This window comes from Rhinoraja longicauda, chromosome 2 (assembly GCF_053455715.1).
Source record: "Rhinoraja longicauda isolate Sanriku21f chromosome 2, sRhiLon1.1, whole genome shotgun sequence".
NCBI classification, from domain to species: Eukaryota; Metazoa; Chordata; class Chondrichthyes; order Rajiformes; family Arhynchobatidae; genus Rhinoraja; species Rhinoraja longicauda.
This window is the reverse complement of record NC_135954.1, coordinates 50,097,451-50,117,631: the sequence shown is the minus strand read 5'-3', so window position 1 is coordinate 50,117,631 and position 20,181 is coordinate 50,097,451. Positions and strand designations below refer to the sequence as shown.

General features: G+C 42.2%; 1 protein-coding gene across 1 annotated transcript in view; it reads left to right on the top strand.

Annotated features, from left to right (window-relative positions):
• Window positions 1-11,367: 11,367 nt before the first annotated feature.
• Window positions 11,368-20,181, top strand: part of LOC144609539 (uncharacterized) — a 233,413-nt gene continuing 224,599 nt past the window's right edge. The window contains exons 1-2 of the mRNA XM_078428046.1: window positions 11,368-11,436; window positions 11,546-11,639. Of these exons, the coding sequence (XP_078284172.1) occupies window positions 11,368-11,436; window positions 11,546-11,639 (163 nt within the window). The remainder of the gene's footprint in view (window positions 11,437-11,545; window positions 11,640-20,181) is intronic.

Below are 20,181 nucleotides of genomic sequence, written 5' to 3'. Positions count from 1 at the left end.
TTTAAAGGGATCTGAGACATAATTTTTTTTTACATAGGTTTGATATCTGGAACACAATGCCAGAGAGGGTGGTGGAATTAAATACAATCACTATCCATGGATATCCTTCTATGCCAGGGGTGGCCAAACCGCGGCTCACGAGCTACATGCGGCTCTTTGACCTTTAATATGCGGCTCGTGGAAATATGTTGGCTGAGCTCCTTTTTTCATCACAGTTAATATAAAAGGTAAATAAGAAAAAAATTCAAGCTTTATAATTATTTACTGGGTATGAATTAAGACCCCATTGGAATAAAACGTAAGTTTAATGTTCATGGTTAGTAAAAATATTTAAGAATTTAAATCCTGATTTTAATGCTAAATCTGAGTGAGGCATTGTTCTTTAGTGATGGGGGAGGGAATGGTGGGAGGCAGAGGGATTAAAGAAATTTCAGGTCAGCAAGGGTTACAGAGGAATGTCAGAAGACTGAGGTCATGGGTAAGGGGGTTAAATATTTGGGTGTGCCGGGGAGTGAGAGTGGTCACAGGTGGCTTAATGAGTCCACAGGTGGCCCGACCGCACTCACGTCAGTGTAACACAAGACGTTGAACTGTGCAGACCTAGTTGGTACACTTCGGATACAAGTTTTATTTAAAGTGTCTGTGAAAATGTTGTGAAGGAAGATGGCGTCATCAAATTGTAAGAAACGAAAATATGAAGATGAAAACAGAAATTTTAAGCATTCACCGTTAAAGGAGGTAAACCTTTGTGCCTTATCTGCCATGTGTCACTCAGTCATTACAAAGCCAGTAACTTGAAACGCCACTATGAAACAAATCACAAAAACTTTTCATATGATTATCCACCTAAATTAGAATTAAGGAAAAAACAGTTAACTGTGTTAAAATCATCACTAAATAGCCAGCGGACACTGTTGACAACGCCAGATTTTCAACGACTCACAGCCAAGATGGAGACCCACAAGACCACTACTAGCAGTAAATAGCGGCTTTAATAGCCTGATATTTGTAGCATTGTTTGTTTGTCATAAAAATATTATGATAAGACTGTAATTTTGTAAGGTGGTATCTGATTAAAATATCTCTAATTTTATTGGTTTGCTTTTTTTTAAACATATTTTCCTCCATGTTTTGACCTGATATTTACTAAGACAAATAAATATCATAAAAAATATGTTTTCCTTTTTAGTTTTAGTTTTGGCAGTCTAATTTTATGTTACTGAAATGCAAATTCGCACATTTTTCTTAGAAGTTCCAGTAGTGCATTACCGTATTAAATACGCTCAATATAGTTAAAACAATCATCAGTCAAGATTTTGAAAACATTTGGTATATATGTGTACTTTGTGATTACTGAAACTAATACAAATAAACAGTTTAAAAAACTGCATTCATGAATAAATATTATTGCATACATGCATTTCTTAATATTTACATAACATTTTTGTAACAAAATGTGTATGTAACAATAAAAACGTATGTGTAAATTTTGTTCATGTCTTGCAGCTCTCAAACATCTGAACTTTATCGTATGTGGCTCTTACATTAAGCAAGTTTGGCCACCCCTGTTCTATGCCATGCCTATTTAGAAAGGCACTTAACTTATCAAGGCATTGAAGGAAACAGTCCCAATGGGGTCAAATGGGATTAGTATACATGGGCAAATAGCATAGCATGAACATGGTGAGCTGAAAGGCCCCATGGAGCTATACAACTCCATGGAGAGTTAACGAAATGTGTAGGAAGGAACTGCAGATGCTGGTTTAAACTGACGATAGGCACAAATAGCTGGAGTACTCAGCGGGTCAGACAGCATCTCTGCAGAAAAGGAATAGATGACTTTTCGGGTGGAGAAGTCTGAAGAAGGGTCTCGACCCGAAACATCACCTATTCCTTTTCTCCAGAGATGCTGTCTGACCTACTGAGTTACTCCAGCCTTTTGTGTCTATCATAAGGTCATAAGTGATAGGAGCAGAATTAGGCCATTCAGCCCATCAAGTTTACTCTGCCATTCAATCATGGCTGATCTATCTCTCCCTCCTAACCCCATTCTCCTGACTTCTCACCATAACCACTGACACCTGTACTAATCAAGAATCTATCAATCTCTGCCTTAAAAATATCCATTGACGGCCTTCACAGCCTTCTGTGGCAAAGAATTCCACAGATTCACCACACTCTGACTAAAGAACTTCCTCCTCATTTCCTTCCTAAAGGAACATCCTTTATTTCTGAGGCAATGACCTCTAGTCCTAGACTCTCCCACCAGTGGAAACATCGTATCCTATCATTGAAGAGTTATATGGATAGCAAGGGTTTAGAGGGCTATGGGCCTTAATGCAGGCAGTTGGGACTAGCCCAATATGTCTACTTGGTTGGCATAGACAGGTGGGCTAACAGGCCTGTTTCTGAGCTTTGTAGGTTTATGACACAATGATTAAAACTTATATGGACTTTCAGAAATCTGAAATGCACTTGTACCTCTTTAAATAGAACTGTTAAGTATTTTCCAGATGTTACTAAAATTCACTGGTTCATCTACTATTACAGAGTGAATGACTGAAAATTGTGGATACTCAAGTGTAAATTCAATATATTTGCTATTGTCCACTGAGTAAAACGTTTTCAACGTGTAACGTATATTTCATACTTACAGATGATATTTTCATGTTTTACCTTGATTTCTGCATGTTTCAAAGGGAGCATCACAAGAATTATATCTGTTTACGGTAAGGAATGAGTGGGATTTGCATATTTCCCTCCGTGGGAGAAAGAAACCTGTTATGTTCACCATAAAGGCATGACTCAAGCTTACTCAGAAAAATTAAGTACACATAGACATAAGGAACTGCAGGTGTGGGTTAAAAAAACCCACACAAAGTTCTGGAGTAACTCAACAGATCAGGCAGCATCTCTGGAAGACATGCATAGATAATGTTTTGGGTTAGAACCTTTATCTGAAGAAGGATCCTGACCTGAAAAGTAATCTATCTATTCTTCCAGAGAGGCTGCCTGACCCGCTGAGTCCTTCCAGCAATTTGTGTCTATCTTTGACTTAAAAGATAGATTGTTTTTCACCTAAAGGCACAATTTACAAGGAAACTCAAACTGATAGACAAGGGGCTGAAGATGCTGAAATCTGGAACAAAAAAGAAACTGCTGAGAGAACTTATATAGGGTCTTGACCTGAATTGTTAACCATTCCTTGCCCTGCACAGATGCCAATTGAATGACTGAGTTACTACTCCAGAGGGCTGTTTTTTGAAGTACAAGCAGGAATTGATTTCAGGGACATCCTTCCTAGCTCTCCTGCTGCTAAAACACTTTTTGATACTTCGAGAATGGACAATGATCTATTGTCAAGCATTTCAACATTTACCCCCCGTAATCTTGTTCAATCAAATGCCTGCTGCCAGTTTTCTAATCCATACACCTCTCCCACTTATCAATCATATCTGTGTTAACTGGGTTACAATGGTTTCATGTAAAATGTGCATCTTCATATTTCCATCCTTCCATAACCTTTCTTTACCATTATAACTTCTTTCATCTCTGCAGTCATTCAAGAAGCCAGTATAGCAGTTCTAGTGTTGTACACACTTCCCACACTGAAGTGTCTTTGACAACTGTGCCTTTAGCTGTTTAAGACCAAATAAGCCCCTACTTCACTTTTTCTGCTTCTCCGCCTTAGCCTTCTGCACAAAACATCCCTCTCTGACCAATTTTTTAGTCAGTTGTCTCAAATTACCTGAGTGTCAATTGTATGATTACCCCGTGTGAAGAACCTTATGATACTTTTTATTATATTAAAACTGTTGTTTAAATGTAATTTATTGATTGCACATGATTACAATCACCCAGGCATGGGCTGTTTGGCAGAGATGGTCGAAGTGAATAATAGTCGAGGTGAATAAACATCCCACACATAATTCTGTTTGCAGTGTGTGTTTGTGAAGCAAGTTGTGAAACATAGAAACATAGAAAAGTAGGTACAGGAGTAGGCCATTCGGCCCTTCGAGCCAGCACCGCCATTCAATATGATCATGGCTGATCATCAAAAATCAATACCCCGTTCCTGCTTTTTCCCCATATCCCTTGATTCCTTTAACTCGAAGAGCTAAAACTAACTCTCTCTTGAAAACATCCAGTGAATTGGCCTCCACTGCCTTCTGTGGCAGAGAATTCCACAGATTCACAACTCTCTGGGTGAAGAAGTTTTTCCTCATCTCAGTCTTAAATGGCCTATCCCTTATTCTTAAACTGTGATTGTGAACTAAGATCTCATCCTTCTAAATTCCAGTGAAAACAAGCTCAGTCGACCCTTTCATTCATCATATGTCAGTCCCGCCATCCCGGGAATTAACCTGGTGAACCTACACTGCACTCCCTCAATAGCAATAATGTCCTTCCTCAAATTAGGAGACCAAAATTGCACACAATACTCCAGGTGCGGTCTCACTAGGGCCTTGCACAAATGCAATTGAACCTCCTTGCTCCTAAACTCAAATCCTCTCGCAATGACAGCCAACATGTCATTAGCTTTCTTCACTGCCTGCTCTACCTGCATGCTAACTTTCAGTGACTATTGCACAAGCACACCCAGGTCTTGTTGCACCTCCCCTTTTCCTAATCTGACACCATTTAGATTATAATCTGCCTTCCTGTTCTTGCCACCAAAGTGGATAACCTCACATTTATTCACAATATACTGCACCTGCCATGCATCTGCCCGCTCACCCAATGTATCCAAGTCACCTTGCAGCCTCATAGCATCCTCATCACAACTCACACTGCCACCCACCTTTGTGTCATCTACAAACTTGTCACATTTAATTCCCTCATCTAAATCGTCAAATATATATTGTAAATAATGGGGGTCCCAGCACCGAGTCTTGCAGCACCCCACTAGTCACTGCCTGTCTTTCTGAAAAGGGTAAACTAGACAATCTATGAAAAAGGTAAACTAGCCAATAATATAAAGGAGGATAGCAAAAGTTTTTTTTGGTACGTGAAGAGGAAAAAAATAGTCAAGGCAAATGTGGGTCCCTTGAAGACAGAAACAGGGGAATTTATTATGGGGAACAAAGAAATGGCAGACGAGTTAAACCGTTACTTTGGATCTGTCTTCACTGAGGAAGATACACACAATCTCCCAAATTTTCTAGGGGCCGGAGAACCTAGGGTGATGGAGGAACTGAAGGAAATCCACATTAGGCAGGAAATGGTTTTGGGTAGACTGATGGGACTGAAGGCTGATAAATCCCCAGGGCCTGATGGTCTGCATCCCAGGGTACTTAAGGAGGTGGCTCTAGAAATAGTGGAAGCATTGGAGATCATTTTTCAATGTTCTATAGATTCAGGATCAGTTCCTGTGGATTGGAGGATAGCAAATGTTATCCAACTTTTTAAGAAAGGAGGGAGAGAGAAAACGGGTAATTATAGACCAGTTAGTCTGACATCAGTGGTGGGGAAGATGCTGGAGTCAATTATAAAAGATGAAATTGCTGAGCATTTGGATAGCAGTAATGGGATCATTCCGAGTCAGCATGGATTTACGAAGGGGAAATCATGCTTGACAAATCTACTGGAATTTTTTGAGGATGTAACTAGGAAAATTGACAGGGGAGAGTCAGTGGATGTGGTGTACCTCGACTTTCAGAAAGCCTTCGACAAGGTCCCACATAGGAGATTAGTGGGCAAAATTAGGGCACATGGTATTGGGGGTAGGGTACTGACATGGATAGAAAATTGGTTGACAGACAGAAAGCAAAGAGTGGGGATAAATGGGGCCCTTTCGGAATGGCAGGCAGTGACCAGTGGGGTACCGCAAGGTTCGGTGCTGGGACCCCAGCTATTTACGATATACATTAATGACTTAGACGAAGGGATTAAAAGTACCATTAGCAAATTTGCAGATGATACTAAGCTGGGGGGTAGTGTGAATTGTGAGGAAGATGCAATAATGCTGCAGGGTGACTTGGACAGGTTGTGTGAGTGGGCGGATACATGGCAGATGCAGTTTAATGTAGATAAGTGTGAGGTTATTCACTTTGGAAGTAATAATAGAAAGGCAGATTATTATCTGAATGGTGTCAAGTTAGGAGGAGGGGGAGTTCAACGAGATCTGGGTGTCCTAGTGCATCAGTCAATGAAAGGAAGCATGCAGGTACAGCAGGCAGTGAAGAAAGCCAATGGAATGTTGGCCTTCATAACAAGAGGAGTTGAGTATAGGAGCAAAGAGGTCCTTCTACAGTTGTACCGGGCCCTGGTGAGACCGCACCTGGAGTACTGTGTGCAGTTTTGGTCTCCAAATTTGAGGAAGGATATTCTTGCTATGGAGGGCGTGCAGCGTAGGTTCACTAGGTTAATTCCCGGAATGGCGGGACTGTCGTATGTTGAAAGGCTGGAGCGATTGGGCTTGTATACACTGGAATTTAGAAGGATGAGGGGGGATCTTATTGAAACATATAAGATAATTAGGGGATTGGACACATTAGAGGCAGGAAACATGTTCCCAATGTTGGGGGGGTCCAGAACAAGGGGCCACAGTTTAAGGATAAGGAGTAGGCCATTTAGAACGGAGATGAGGAAGAATTTTTTCAGTCAGAGAGTGGTGAAGGTGTGGAATTCTCTGCCTCAGAAGGCAGTGGAGGCCAGTTCGTTGGATGCTTTCAAGAGAGAGCTGGATAGAGCTCTTAAGGATAGCGGAGTAAGGGAATATGGGGAGAAGGCAGGTACGGGGTACTGATTGAGAGTGATCAGCCATGATCGCATTGAATGGCGGTGCTGGCTCGAAGGGCTGAATGGTCTACTCCTGCACCTATTGTCTATTGTCTATTGACGGTTAATTCCTACTCTTTGCTTCCTGTCTGCCAAGCAGTTCTCTATCCATGTCAATACCTACACCCAATACCATCTGCTCTAATTTTGCACACTAATCTCTTGTGTGGGACCTTGTCAAACGCTTTTTGAAAGTCCAGATACATCACATTTACTGGCTCTCCCTTATCCATTCTACTTGTTACATCCTCAAAAAATTACAGAACATTAGTAAAGCATAATTTCCCCTTCATAAATCCATGCTGACTGACCAATCCTGTAACTGCTTTCTAAATGCGCTGCTGTAACATCTTTAATAATCGGCTCTAGCATCTTCCCCACTACTGATGTAAGGCTAACTGGTCTATAATTCCCCGTTTTCTCTCTCCTTCCTTTCTTAAAAAGTGGAGTTACATTGGCTACCCTCCAGTCCACAGGAACTGATCCAGAGTCAAGAGAACATTGGAAAATTATTACCAATGCATCTACGATTTCTGGGGCCACCTCCTTGAGTACTCTGGGATGTAGTACTCTGGGATCTCCAGGCCCTGGAGATTTATCTGCCTTCAGCCCCAACAGCTTACCTAATACTATTTCCTGACTAATGTGGATTCCCCTCAGTTCCTCTCTCGTACTATATCCTCGGTCCCCTTGTATTCCTGGTAGATTGTTTGTGTCTTCCTTTGTGAAGACAGAACCAAAGTATTTGTTTAACTGTTCTGCCATTTCCTTGTTTCCCATTATAAATCCACCTGTTTCTGATTGTAAGGGACCTACATTTATCTTCACTAATCTTTTCCTTTTTAAAGAAACTTTTAGAGTCAGTTTTTATATCCCCTGCAAGCTTTCTTTCATATTCTTCATCCCCCCTCTTAATTAACCCCTTTGTCCTCCTCTGTTGAGTTCTAAATTTCTCCCAGCCCCCCGGTTTGCTGTTTCCTCTGGCCAATTTATATGCCTTTTCCTTGGATTTAACACTATCCTTGATTTCCCTCGTTACCCACAGTTGAGCCGCCTTCCCCGTTTTATTTTTTTACCAGACAGGGATGAATAATTTTTGGAGTTCATCCATGCGGTCTTTAAATTTTTGCCATTGCATCTCCACCGTCAACCCTTTAAGTATGATTTGCCAGTCCATCCTAGCCAATTCCCATCTCATACCGTCTTCAAAGTCTCCTTTCTTTAAGTTCAGGACCCCAGTTTCTAAATTAACCGTGTTACTCTCCATTCTAATGCAGAATTCCACCAAATTATGGTCACCGTTATCCAGGGGGATTTGCACAATAAGATTGCTAACTAATCCTTCCTCATTACCCAATATCCAGTCTAGGATGGCCTACCCTCCAGTCGGTTCTGCTACATATTGGTTTAAAAAACCATCCCGTATACATACCAGGAAATCCTCCTCCTCAACGCTGCTACCAATTTGGTTGGCCCAATCTATATGTAGATTAAAGTCACCCATGATAACTGCTGTACCTTTGTTACTCGCATCCCTTATTTCCTGCTTGATGCTATCCCCAACCTCCCTACTGCTGCTTGGTGGTCTGTATACAACTCCAACAAGCGTTTTTTGCCCTTGGCTATTTTGCAATTCTACCCATACCAATTCTACAGCATCCAAGCTAATGTCTCTCCTTGCTATTGCATTAATCTCCTCTTTAACCAGCAATGCCACCCCACCTCCTCTTCCTTTCTGTCTTATTCTTCCTGAATATTGCATATCCCTGCATGTTTAGTTCCGAGCCTTGGTCACCCTGGAGCCAGTTCTCTGTAATTTAAACTATATCATATTCCTTAACTACTAACTGCACTTCAATTCATCCAACTTATTACGAATGCTCCTCGGATTAAGATACAAAGCTTTCAGGTTTGTTTTTCTTATAGACAATAGACAATAGACAATAGGTGCAGGAGTAGGCCATTCGGCCCTTCAGCCCTTCGAGCCAGCACGGCCATTCACCGTGATCATGGCTGATCATGCACAATCAGTACCCCGTTCCTGCCTTCTCCCCATATCCCCTGACTCAGCTATCATTAAGTGCTCTATCTAACTCTCTCTTGAAAGCATCCAAAGAATTGGCCTCCACTGCCTTCTGAGGCAGAGAATTCCACAGCTTCACAACTCTTTGAGTGAAAAGGTTCTTCCTCATCTCCGTTCCAAATGGCCTACCCCTTATTCTTAAACTGTGGCCCCTGGTTCGGGACTCCCCCAACATCGGGAACATGTTTCCTGCCTCTAGCGTGTCCAATCCCTTAATAATCTTATATGTTTCAATAAGATCCCCTCTCATCCTTCTAAATTCCAGTGTATACAAGCCCAGTCGCTCCAGCCTTTCAACAGACGACAGTCCCGCCATTCCGGGAATTAACCTAGTAAACCTACGCTGCACTCCTTCAATTGCAGGAATGTCCTTCCTCAAGTTTGGAGACCAAAACTGCACAGGTGGTCTCACTAGGGCCCTGTACAACTGCAGAAGGACCTATTTGCTCCTATACTCAACTCCCCTTGTTATCTCCCTTATACCTTTTGCTTCTGTCCTCCTTTTATGTCCCTCTGTCTCCTTGCATTGATCCCCATCCCCCTGCACTATTAGTTTAAAGGTGACCTTTCCTACACTCTCCCGTTAACTGTCCGCATACGCTTCCATGTTGTTGACTCCACGTTTGGGAAGCAAGAAATAGGTGACTGAAAATTGTTGCAAAAAGAAAGTCAGATGATGGGGGATTTAGAAAGAGTATACTAATGCCGCCGAGTTGTCTCTTGTGACAGGTGTTCCTTTTAGGCTATATGTGTTTTCCCTGAAACATCGGTTTATATGTTCTATACTTTTAGAATCTGTAGGGAATTGACAATTAATGATCCTTATGAACAAAGACATGCAGAACTTTGTTTTAAGAGTCAAAGAGGAGATATGTATAGGAAAGAACTGCAGATGCTGGTTTAAATCGAAGGTAGACATAAAATGCTGGAGTAACTCAGCGGGTCTCTGGAGAATCTCTGGAGAGAAGGAATGGGTGACATTTCGAGTCGAGACCCTTCTTCAGACTGATTTCAGGGGAGGGTGCGGGACAAAGATAGAATGTAGTTGGAGACAGTAAGACTGGTGGGAGAACTGTGAAGGGGAGGGGATGGAGAGAGAAAGTAAGGGCTATCTGAAGTTAGAGAAGTCAACGTTCATACCGTGGGGTGTAAACTACCCAAGCGAAGTATGAGGTGCTGTTCCTCCAATTTGTGCTGGGCCTCACTCTGACAATGGAGAAGGCCAGGACAGAAAGGTCAGATTGGGAATGGGAGGGGGGTTGAAGTGCTGAGCCACCGGGAGATCAGGTAGGTTAAGATGGACTGAGCGGAGGTGTTCAGCAAAACGTTCGCCAAGCCTGCACTTGGTCTCGCCGATGTAGAGAAGTTGACACCTGGAACAGCGGATACAGCAGATGAGGTTGGAGGAGGTGCAGGTGAACCTCTGCCTCACCTGGAAAGACAGTTTGGGTCCTTGGATAGAGTTGAGGGGGTGGTAAAGGGACAGGTGTTGCATCTCCTGCGGTTGCAGGGAAAAGTACCTGGGGAGGAGGTGGTTTGGGTGGGAAGGAATGAGTTGACCAGGGAGTTTCAGAGGGAACGGTCTCTGCGGAAAGCAGAAAGGGGTGGAAATGGGAGGATGTGGCCATCGTTGGAGGTGGTGAAAATGTTGGAGGATTATATGCTGTATGCAACGGCTGATGGGGTTGAAGGTGAGGACAAGGAGGACTCTGTGCTTGTTACAAATGGGGGAAGGGGGAGCAAGAGCGGAGCTGCGGGATATCGAGGAGACCCTAGTGAAAGCCTCATCTATAATGGAAGAGAGGAACCCCCGTTTCCTAAAGAATGAGGACATCTCTGATGCCCTGGTATGGAACAGCTCATCCTGGGCGCAGATGTGGCATAGATGGAGGAATTGGGAGATGGGAATAGGGTCTTTCCAGGAAGCAGAGTGGGAAGAAATGTAGTGAAAAGAGCTATGGGAGTCAGTAGATTTGAGGTAGACATCGGTCAATAGTCTGTTTCCTGTGAGATATGTAGATGCATTTTATTTGCAAAAGCTTTAGCGGGATGGAAATAAACATCATGAGTCGGTAGCGTCTGCACACCAGGCAGCAGAATGTTTTTTTTCATTTAGTTTTTGTCGCTATCGATACGTTTTGGACATGGCAGCGGCTCAGCGGGGTTATTTTTCGATTTCTTACAAACACCTTTTATGTTACTCGCGGTCATTTGTAAGGAAACACCATTTGAGGAAATGACCCTGTTGCAGTTTCGGAGATTGGGTAACCAGGCAACAGTGAGTGGCAGGTGAGAGCAGGACAGGTTATTCTCCAGGACAGGTTGTTGCAGTGTTGTCTCACTTGTTTGTGTGTAAGCGAGGACTGCGGGTGCGGGACCGCAGTTTCCTCACATTCTCACCGCGCTGACCTTAAGGAGGTTAAATCTCAGCAAGTTTCTCACCAGCGGCGAAAAACAGCGAGTTCACGGATTGTGCATCTTCAGGGGAATTAAAACTCGCCACCATGGCGAGATTTATTCGCCAATTCTCCGCGTTATTTTGGAAAAACTGGCTTACTCGTTTGCGTGAACCGGTAAGGTTTTTTTCCTCCCCATTTCCATGCGCGGAATGCGAACAACTGGTTTAGTCACAGTTTATTTAGTTTGTTGGGGAATTTAATTCATGTTGCGTTCTTTCTTCAGGTGCTGTCCCTGTCAGAGATCATCTGGCCATGTCTCCTGTTTCTCATTCTGCTTGGAGTGAGAGTTCAACATTTCCCTCTTCAACGAGATAATTGTAAGTGTTGATATGTAAACAAGTAAAATAGTTAAATCGTACGTGAAATTCCTGAGTTTTGACACCGGCAGCTTTACTCAGGACAATCGGCAGCTTCCATTCCTGGGCTGCAGGAGAGTTTGTTTTGTATACTTTAATATTTGTTTCCTTATTGTTCCCTGATGCCCTTCGATCATTGCCTTGGGGCTAGTTATATTTACAACTAGTTATAGCTAGTTATATCTATAACTAGTTATAGCTAGTTATATGTAGTTGTTTTGTTGGAAATGGCAATCGGAGGAAATCTGATTGGACGAGATTAATCAGAATTGATCAATTTCAAGCGATTTCGCGTCAATGCAGGACAGTGGTGCAGAAGTAAATGTTGGGTCATGAGGTTGTTCAATAACAGAGCAGGCACTTGGGGGCCGAATGGCCCAGTCCGCCCATTTCTTATGTCGTGTGTCACTAGCGTTGGATGAAAAAAAAGAGAAAGTCGGGTTATGAAATCCTCCAATTTCAAATCAAATGAACAAATATGGATTTTTCAACGATCACCTGGGGAAGTTTAGATTTTCTGTGGAGATTTGTTAATTTAAATATTAAATAACAATCTTTACGCACTCTAGAAGATGCATTATTAATATGGATCGAAAGAGGAAATCAATTATATATAATCAAGATTATTTATTTGGACTTGAAAGGTGTTGTTGAATAAATATGTTTAATGATCTGGAAGGGAGCTTAACGGTACCAAGGGGAGAACTCATTATGGTCCATGTGGGAAAACAACGGGGTACTGAAGACTCAGGGGAAGGTTCCATCGCGAAGGGTTGCTGTTGAACGCGGCTGAAGTCAAGACCCTACAGCTGGGAGAAATAGGAAAACAGAAAGGATTTGAAACCGATGTAAATTAAATGCTTGGGGATAATAGGAACTTAAGGATAAGAAAGAAGTATGAAAGCTATGATCGTTGGCATATAATATGGAAATGCAGGGCAACGTTGGTAAGTTGGTTGCGTTAATTAGAAATAGTCCAATTACTTCAAAGGCAATACAACCGGGAATCTTATTTTAACACAAGTTGTTGTGAACTCGAATGCACCAGCTGATAAGTATGCTGGGGAGAGATTTAATGGTAGCATTCAAAATAGAATTAATTGGATTAATTCTCGAAGGGAGAAAAATATACATTAAAGCCGTGATTTTAACTTCCCAAGTGTTGAACGAAGCTGTCATAATTCTAATGGATTTGTTGGGGAGAGAATTTATTCAGTGTGTTCAGGAAAGATTTCTGAAGTAATATATAAATGACACTGTTAGAAAATGAGCTATACGCGACCTCATCTTAGGAAGTAAGGTAGGATAAGTTGTTGATTTGTAAGTCGGGAAGCCCTTTGGGACTGTATTTCTGTTAATTGTACGATAATAATGGAAAAAAATACGACTGGTTCACAAGTTAAAGTCCTAAATTATTGCAAGACCTTATTTCATGGCATTAGATAAAAACTTGCAAAGGTTGATTGGGAGAGGCTCATTAAGAATTAAAGGAATGTCTGACAAGTGGGAGACTGAAAAATTAGGTAGGGGAAGTTCAGGACCAAGAAAGTGGCCTGGTTAGAGTGAAGGGCAAGGCTGGCTAAGGGAATCCTGCTTGATGAGGGATATTATGGCTCTGCTCAGGAAAAAATAGTAGGCATTCATCAGGTTTAGGCAGCTGGGGTCAAGTAGATCCCTCGAAAAGAATAAAGGAAGTGGGAGCACGCTTGCGGGCAAAAAGGTAGCCCTGACAGATAGGGTAAAGAAGAATCCTAAAAGACTCTGGAAGTGTATTAAGAGTAAATAGGTAACTAGAGAGGGAGCAATTCCCCATAACAATCAGTGCAGTGCAGTAACCCATGTGTGGAGCCACGATAAATGCGCAAAGTCTTAAATGCATTATTCTTCTCTGTACTTGCCATGAAAAATGAATGGAAGCCAGTAAGTTCAGGGAAGAGAACAGTGATATCCTGAAGCACATTGACATGAAGGAGGGGGTGAAGGTGCTCTTGAAGAGTGTAAAGCTGGATAAATCCCTGGGTTCTGACCAGATGTATCCTGACATTGTGAGAAAACAAGGAAGTAGATTGCTGGGGCCCTGGCAGAGATTTCTATAACTTTGTTAGCCATGGGTGAGTTGCCAGAAGATTAGAGGGTGTCTAATGTTGTGCTGTAATTTCAGAGGTTGCAAGAATCGAGGGAACTACAGACCATTGAGTCTTTCATCAGTGATGAAAAGTTAACAGAAAAGAATTCTGAGGGACAGGATTTATTTGCATTTGGAAAGGCAAGGATTGATTAGGAATAGTCATCATGATATTGTTTATAGGTCAGTAGATGTTGGCTTTATGAAATGTAACAGGGTGTTTAATTAAGTCCCTTGTAGTAGACTGGTTCATCAGCTTAGAATTTGTGGGATCCAGGGTGAGATAGGGACAATTGGATACAAAATTGGCTTGGTGTTAGGAGTCAGAGGGTAGTAGTGGAGAATTACTTTTCCAACTGTAGATTGGTGATTAGTGGCGTGCCAATGAGATTGGTTCTGGATCTTTTATTATTCACCATATTTACAAATATTTTGTAAGAGAATATAAGTGAAATGATTAGTAACTGCGGATAACACTAAACATTGTGGTATAGTGACAGTGAGGAGGATTACCTAAGATTACAACGGGATCTAGATTAACTGGGAAATTAGGTAAATGAATGTCTGATGGAATTTAACTCAGACAAGTGCATTGTTGGAATGATGCCTTTTTGGAAGTTTAATCAGGACAGGGAATGGCAGAGGGCCGAAAGTGTTGTTGAATAAGTACTTTGTTCCCTGGTGCAGGTATTCAAGGTGAAAAAGAAGGCATACTTGCCTTCATTGGCCATGGCTTTGAGTTATAAATGTTGCCATCATGTTACAATCACACAAGTCACTGCACTTCAAGTAATATCTGCATTCTGGCCACCATGCCATAGGTAAAATGTAAGTAAGCTGGAGAGGGTTCAGAAAAGATTCACAGACCTGTCGCCTGGACTGGAGGGTTTGGGCTATGAGGAGAGTTTGGATAGGCCAAGACTGGTTTCTCTCGATCGAAGGAGATGAGGAAGGACCTTAATGCCGTTCAGAAAATTATAATCGAATAGACCAGTACCATAGTCTTATGCAATACTGTGCGTCTGATCTCTCTACTAAGGAAGGAAATATTTGCAATTGAGTAAGAATGTAAATGTATCCTTCCTTAGGTTTACTCGATTGTTTCGTGGGATCACGGGTTTGTCATATGAGGAGAGATTACGCAAACTACATATAGGTTGGAAGAATGAAAAGTGATCTCAGTGAAATTAACTAATTTCTTGTGGGACTGGGTAGGGTATAGGTAATTCTACTCTGATGTGTTCCTGTGAAAAGTCATGTCACAGTACACATTAAAAAGATAATTGTGTCAATGGGGGAAAGCGAATTAGGGGCTAGAGAGTTTCTGATTCACACTAACAAAGTTATTTCTCCGGCAATATTTTTTTTAACTAAAGGTCTTTTCAATGGCAATATGTTTATTTTTGTAACTGCTAACTAAATATTCTGAAGACTGTAATCCCTGAATCTCACTTGTTAGGGGGGCCAGAATTTTCCATCAAGTTGGGAAACTCAAGACCTTTGTGACCATTGCATTGCCATCCATAAAATGGAAATGTGAAGTAGAAGAGAATCTCACTCATTCAGGCATCTTTTCCAACCCCCAGTAAACTTATGATTATATTACTCCATAACATGCTTTGCGTTTGGTTACTTTTTCTGCTGTGTGATTTCTTCATGTTTAGTTTGGATCTGGTTGGATCTTAATTTCACCTTGATATCATTTGTGCAGTGGTCTTGGTTTCACTATGACAGAGTTCTAATGAATCTGCACATAATCTATATATTTATTGTGTTAATTCCCTTTATAGTTTTAAACTTACCTTTCAATTTGTTTTAATCTTCCTTTGAAAGATCAGGGAATTCAGGGTTATGTGTAAATGGCACAAAAGAAGAATTAAGGTTTGGGGCAAATTAGCCATGCTTTACCACATACAACAAAATAGGTGCAAAATATAGCTACTTGGCCTCTCAATCCTAACTTAATATGAGGTTGATGATTTTAGGTTTAGTTTTATTATTGTCACATGTACACAGCTTTGTTTTGCATACTATCCAAAACAGATCAGATATACCATACATAACTATAATCTGGTCAAACTCAAGTCAAATAGATAGAGCAAAGGGGAAGATACTGAATGCAGAATATAGTTCTCAGCAATGTAACGCATCGTAGACAAAGATCATTGTCTTAAAGGGGATAGAGGTGAATTGGACAGTACATAGAAACATAGAAAATAGGTGCAGGAGTAGGCCATTCGGCCCTTCAAGCCTGCACCGCCATTCAATATGATCATGGCTGATCATCCAACTCAGTATCCCGTACCTGCCTTCTCTCCATACCCCCTGATCCCTTTAGCCACAAGGGCCACATCTAACTCCCTCTTAAATATAGCCAATGAACTGGCCTCAACTACCTTCAGTGGCAGAAAATTCCACAGATTCACCACTCTCTGTGTGAAAAAAAACGTTCTCATCTCGGTCCTAAAAGACTTCCCCCTTATCCTTAAACTATGACCCCTTGTTCTGGACTTCCCCAACATCGGGAACAATCTTCCTGCATCCAGCCTGTCCAACCCCTTAAGCTTATGGAAGGGAAGAAGCTGTTCTGAGTCAAGCTTTTGTATCTTTTACCAGATGGGAGCAGGTAGAAGAAAGAGTGTGGGACAAGTCTTTGATTATGTTGGCTGCTTTTCCAAAGCAACTTGAAGTGTAGATGGAGGCAATGGTGGAAAGTCTGTTCTGTCTGATGGACTGGGTTACATCTACAATTTTCTACAATTTCTTGTGGTCTTGGGCATAGCTGTTCACAAACCATTCAAAAACTAGCTCCATCATCTTTCTGACAATGAGGGAGAGGTTATTGTCCAAAACCATGCTACTATGTTCTCTATTTCCTTTCTATACTCCATCTCGTCATTGTTCATGATTCGGCCCAGCACAATGGAATCGTCTGAGAACTTATAGAAAGGATTAGAACCAAATTTGGCAATACAGTCATGAGTGTATAGGGAGGACAATAGGGGACTGAGAACGCATACTTATTGGGCACTGATGTTATGAATTATTGTACAGGAGCTGTTGTCACCTATCCTCACCGATTGAGGTCTGTGAGTCAGAAACTCATGGATCCAGAGGCTGAGGGAGGCTAATTCCTAGGTCCAGGAGTTTGGAGATGAGTTTGGATTGGATTAAGGTGTTGAAAGCAGAGCTATAGTTGATGAATAGGAGTCCAACATGGGAGTCCTTGTGGTTTAGTTGTTCCAGAGATGAGTTTAGGGCCAGGGATATTGGATCTGCTGTGGACCTGTTACAATGGTAAGCAAAATGCAGTGGATCTGACTCACCGGACGGTAGTCATTAATACAATACAATACAATACAATACAATATATCTTTATTGTCATTGTACAGGGGTACAACGAGATTGGGAATGCGCCTCCCATACGATGCAATAATTTAATTAGCTAGTCAGTATTAATTTAAACAACCCAATGAAACAAATTGTAACAGTTTTAAAACAGAATAAAGTGCAAGTAGATCTGTGCCGGATCACTGTGCGATGTGACCATCCAGCTCAGCAGGACCGGTTCATAGCAGCTACGGCCCTGGGGATGAAGCTGTTCCTGAGTCTGGAGGTGTGGGCGTAGAAGGCCTTGTATCGTCTGCCCGATGGAAGGTGTTCGAACAGACTGTTGCAGGGGTGTGAAGAGTCTTTGTGGATGCTGGTGGTTTTTCTGAGGCCTCGCGTGTTGTAGATGCCCTCCAAGGCTGGTAGCTGTGTTCCGATGGTCCTCTGAGCTCTATGGACTACCCGCTGAAGAGCTTTCCTCTCTGCCTCCGTGCAGCTGAGGTACCACACAGGGATGCCATGTGTTAGGATGCTCTCTATGGTGCAGCGGTAGAATGTTGTCAGCAGCTGTTGGGGTAGACCAGACTTCTTCAGTGTTCTTAGGTAGTTTTCTTCAGCAAAGGGATGACAGTGGTATTTTTGAAGTAGGTGGAAACCTCAGAATAGAATAGTGAGAGGTTAAAGATGCCTGTGAATTCCTTTGCCAGCTGCTCCACAAAAGGTCCTGAGGACATAGCCAGGGACTCCATCTAGACCAGTTGCTTTCCACAGATTCACTCTCAGGAAGGCTGTCCTTATGTCTGCCATGGTACCCATTGGTACAGGTGCACCCGAGACAGGCAGGGCAGGTTGCATTCCACCACTAACCTTCTATTCAAAGCAGGTGTACAATGCATTGATTTCATCAGGGAGGGTCCATTGTTGCCAGTGATAGCATGCAATCTAGCACTGGATAGCATGCAACAAAACCTTTTCACTGTATCTCGGTACACCCGGCAATAAACTAAACTGAACTGACACTGCCCGCCAGTGGGCCATTGCAGCCCATTACAGCATGCAAGCCTTTCCACAATCTACGGGTATCCACGTCATTACCTCGGTACTCCAGCTTCGTCTGGATTCCTCCATGATCATGTCATATTAGCCCAGGCCTTAATTGAATTGAATTGAATTGAATAAATTTTATTAGCCAAATATATATACATACAAAGGATTTGCCTTGGTGCTTTGTGCTCGCAAGTAGCAGCATGACATACAGTAAACAATTAAGAACAAAAATTTATAATTTACACATGTGAAGAATGAAACAAAATACCAGAACAAAAGGAGGCTACAGAATTTTGGTTGTTGAGCAGAGCTACTGCTCGAGTAAAAAAGGTGTTTTTATGTCTGGCTGAGGGAGGGAAGTGCTTCAAAGTGTTTGTGGCCAGAATGAGAGGAACTAGAGATTATCTTACCCACTCGGTTCCTGGCCCTTGCAGTGTACAGTTCGTCAATGGGAGGAAGGATGCAGCCAACAACATTCTTGGCTAATCGAACGATGCGCTGCAGCCTCCGGATGTCATGCTTGGCTGAGCCAAATTCCTTTACTGTGCCATTTTCACATCCCTCACAATTCACTAATCGTTCAAAATAAAAATCTAATCCTTCTGTAAATACCACCAGTGATCTAGATATCCACTGAGTAGATAGTTTAAGAATAAGGGGTAGGCCATTTAGAACTGAGATGAGGAAAAACCTTTTCAGTCAGAGAGTTGTGAATCTGTGGAATTCTCTGCCTCAGAAGGCAGTGGAGGCCAATGCTCTGAATGCATTCAAGAGAGAGCTGGATAGAGCTCTTAAGGATAGCGGAGTCAGGGGGTATGGGAAGAAGGCAGGAACAGGGTACTGATTGAGAATGATCAGCCATGATCACATTGAATGGCGGTGCTGACTCGAAGGGCCGAATGGCCTCCTGCTGCACCTATTGTCTATTGTCTATTGTCTATAATTCTGTAGGTATATTACCCTTTGTAAGAAATTCCTGCATCCCCTCTCATCCTTCTAAATTCCAGTGAATACAACCCCGGTCTTTCCAATCTTTCCTCATATGATAGTCCCGCCATCCCGGGGATTAACCTCGTGAACCTTTGCTGCATTGTCTCAAAAGCAAGGATGACCTTCCTCAAATTAGGAGACCAAAACTACACACAATACTCCAGATGTGGTATCACCAGGGCCCTGTATAACTGCAGAAGGACCTCTTTACTCCAATACTCAAATCCTCTCGTTATGAAGGCCATTAGCTTTCTTCACTGCCTACTGTACCTGCATGTTTACTTTCAGTGACTGGTGTACAAGGACACCCGGATCTCGTTGCACTTCCCTTTTACCTCATCTGACACCATTGAGATAATAATCTGCCTCCTTGTTTTTGTCGTCAAAGTGGATAACCTCACATTTATCTACATTATACTGCATCTGCCATGCATCTGCCCACCCACTCAACCTGTCCAAGTCACCTTGCAACCTCCTAGCATCCTCTTCGCAGTTCGCACTGCCACCCAGCTTTGTGTCATCTGCAAATTTGCTAGTGTTACTTTTAATTCCATCATCCAAATCATTAATATATATTGTAAATAGTTGCGGCCCCAGCACCGAGCCTTGTGGCATTTCACTCGCTGCTGCCTGCCATTCTGACAGGGATCTGCTTATTCCTACTCTTTATTTCTTGCCTGCCAACCAATTCTCTGTCCATGTCAATACCCTCCCCCCAACACCATGTGCTCTAATTTTGCCCACTAATCTCCTGTGTGCGACCTTATCAAAGTATTTCTGAAAGTCCAGATACACTACATCCATTGGCTCTCCTTCATCCATTTTACTTGAAACATCCTCAGAAAATTCCAGAAGATTAGTCAAGCAGGACTTCCTCTTCATAAATCCATGCTGACTTGGACCAATTATTTTACCGCTATCCAAATGCGCCGTTATTACATCTTTAATAATTGATTCCAGCATCTTTCCCACCACCGAAGTCAGGCTAACTGGTCTCTAATTCCCCGTTTT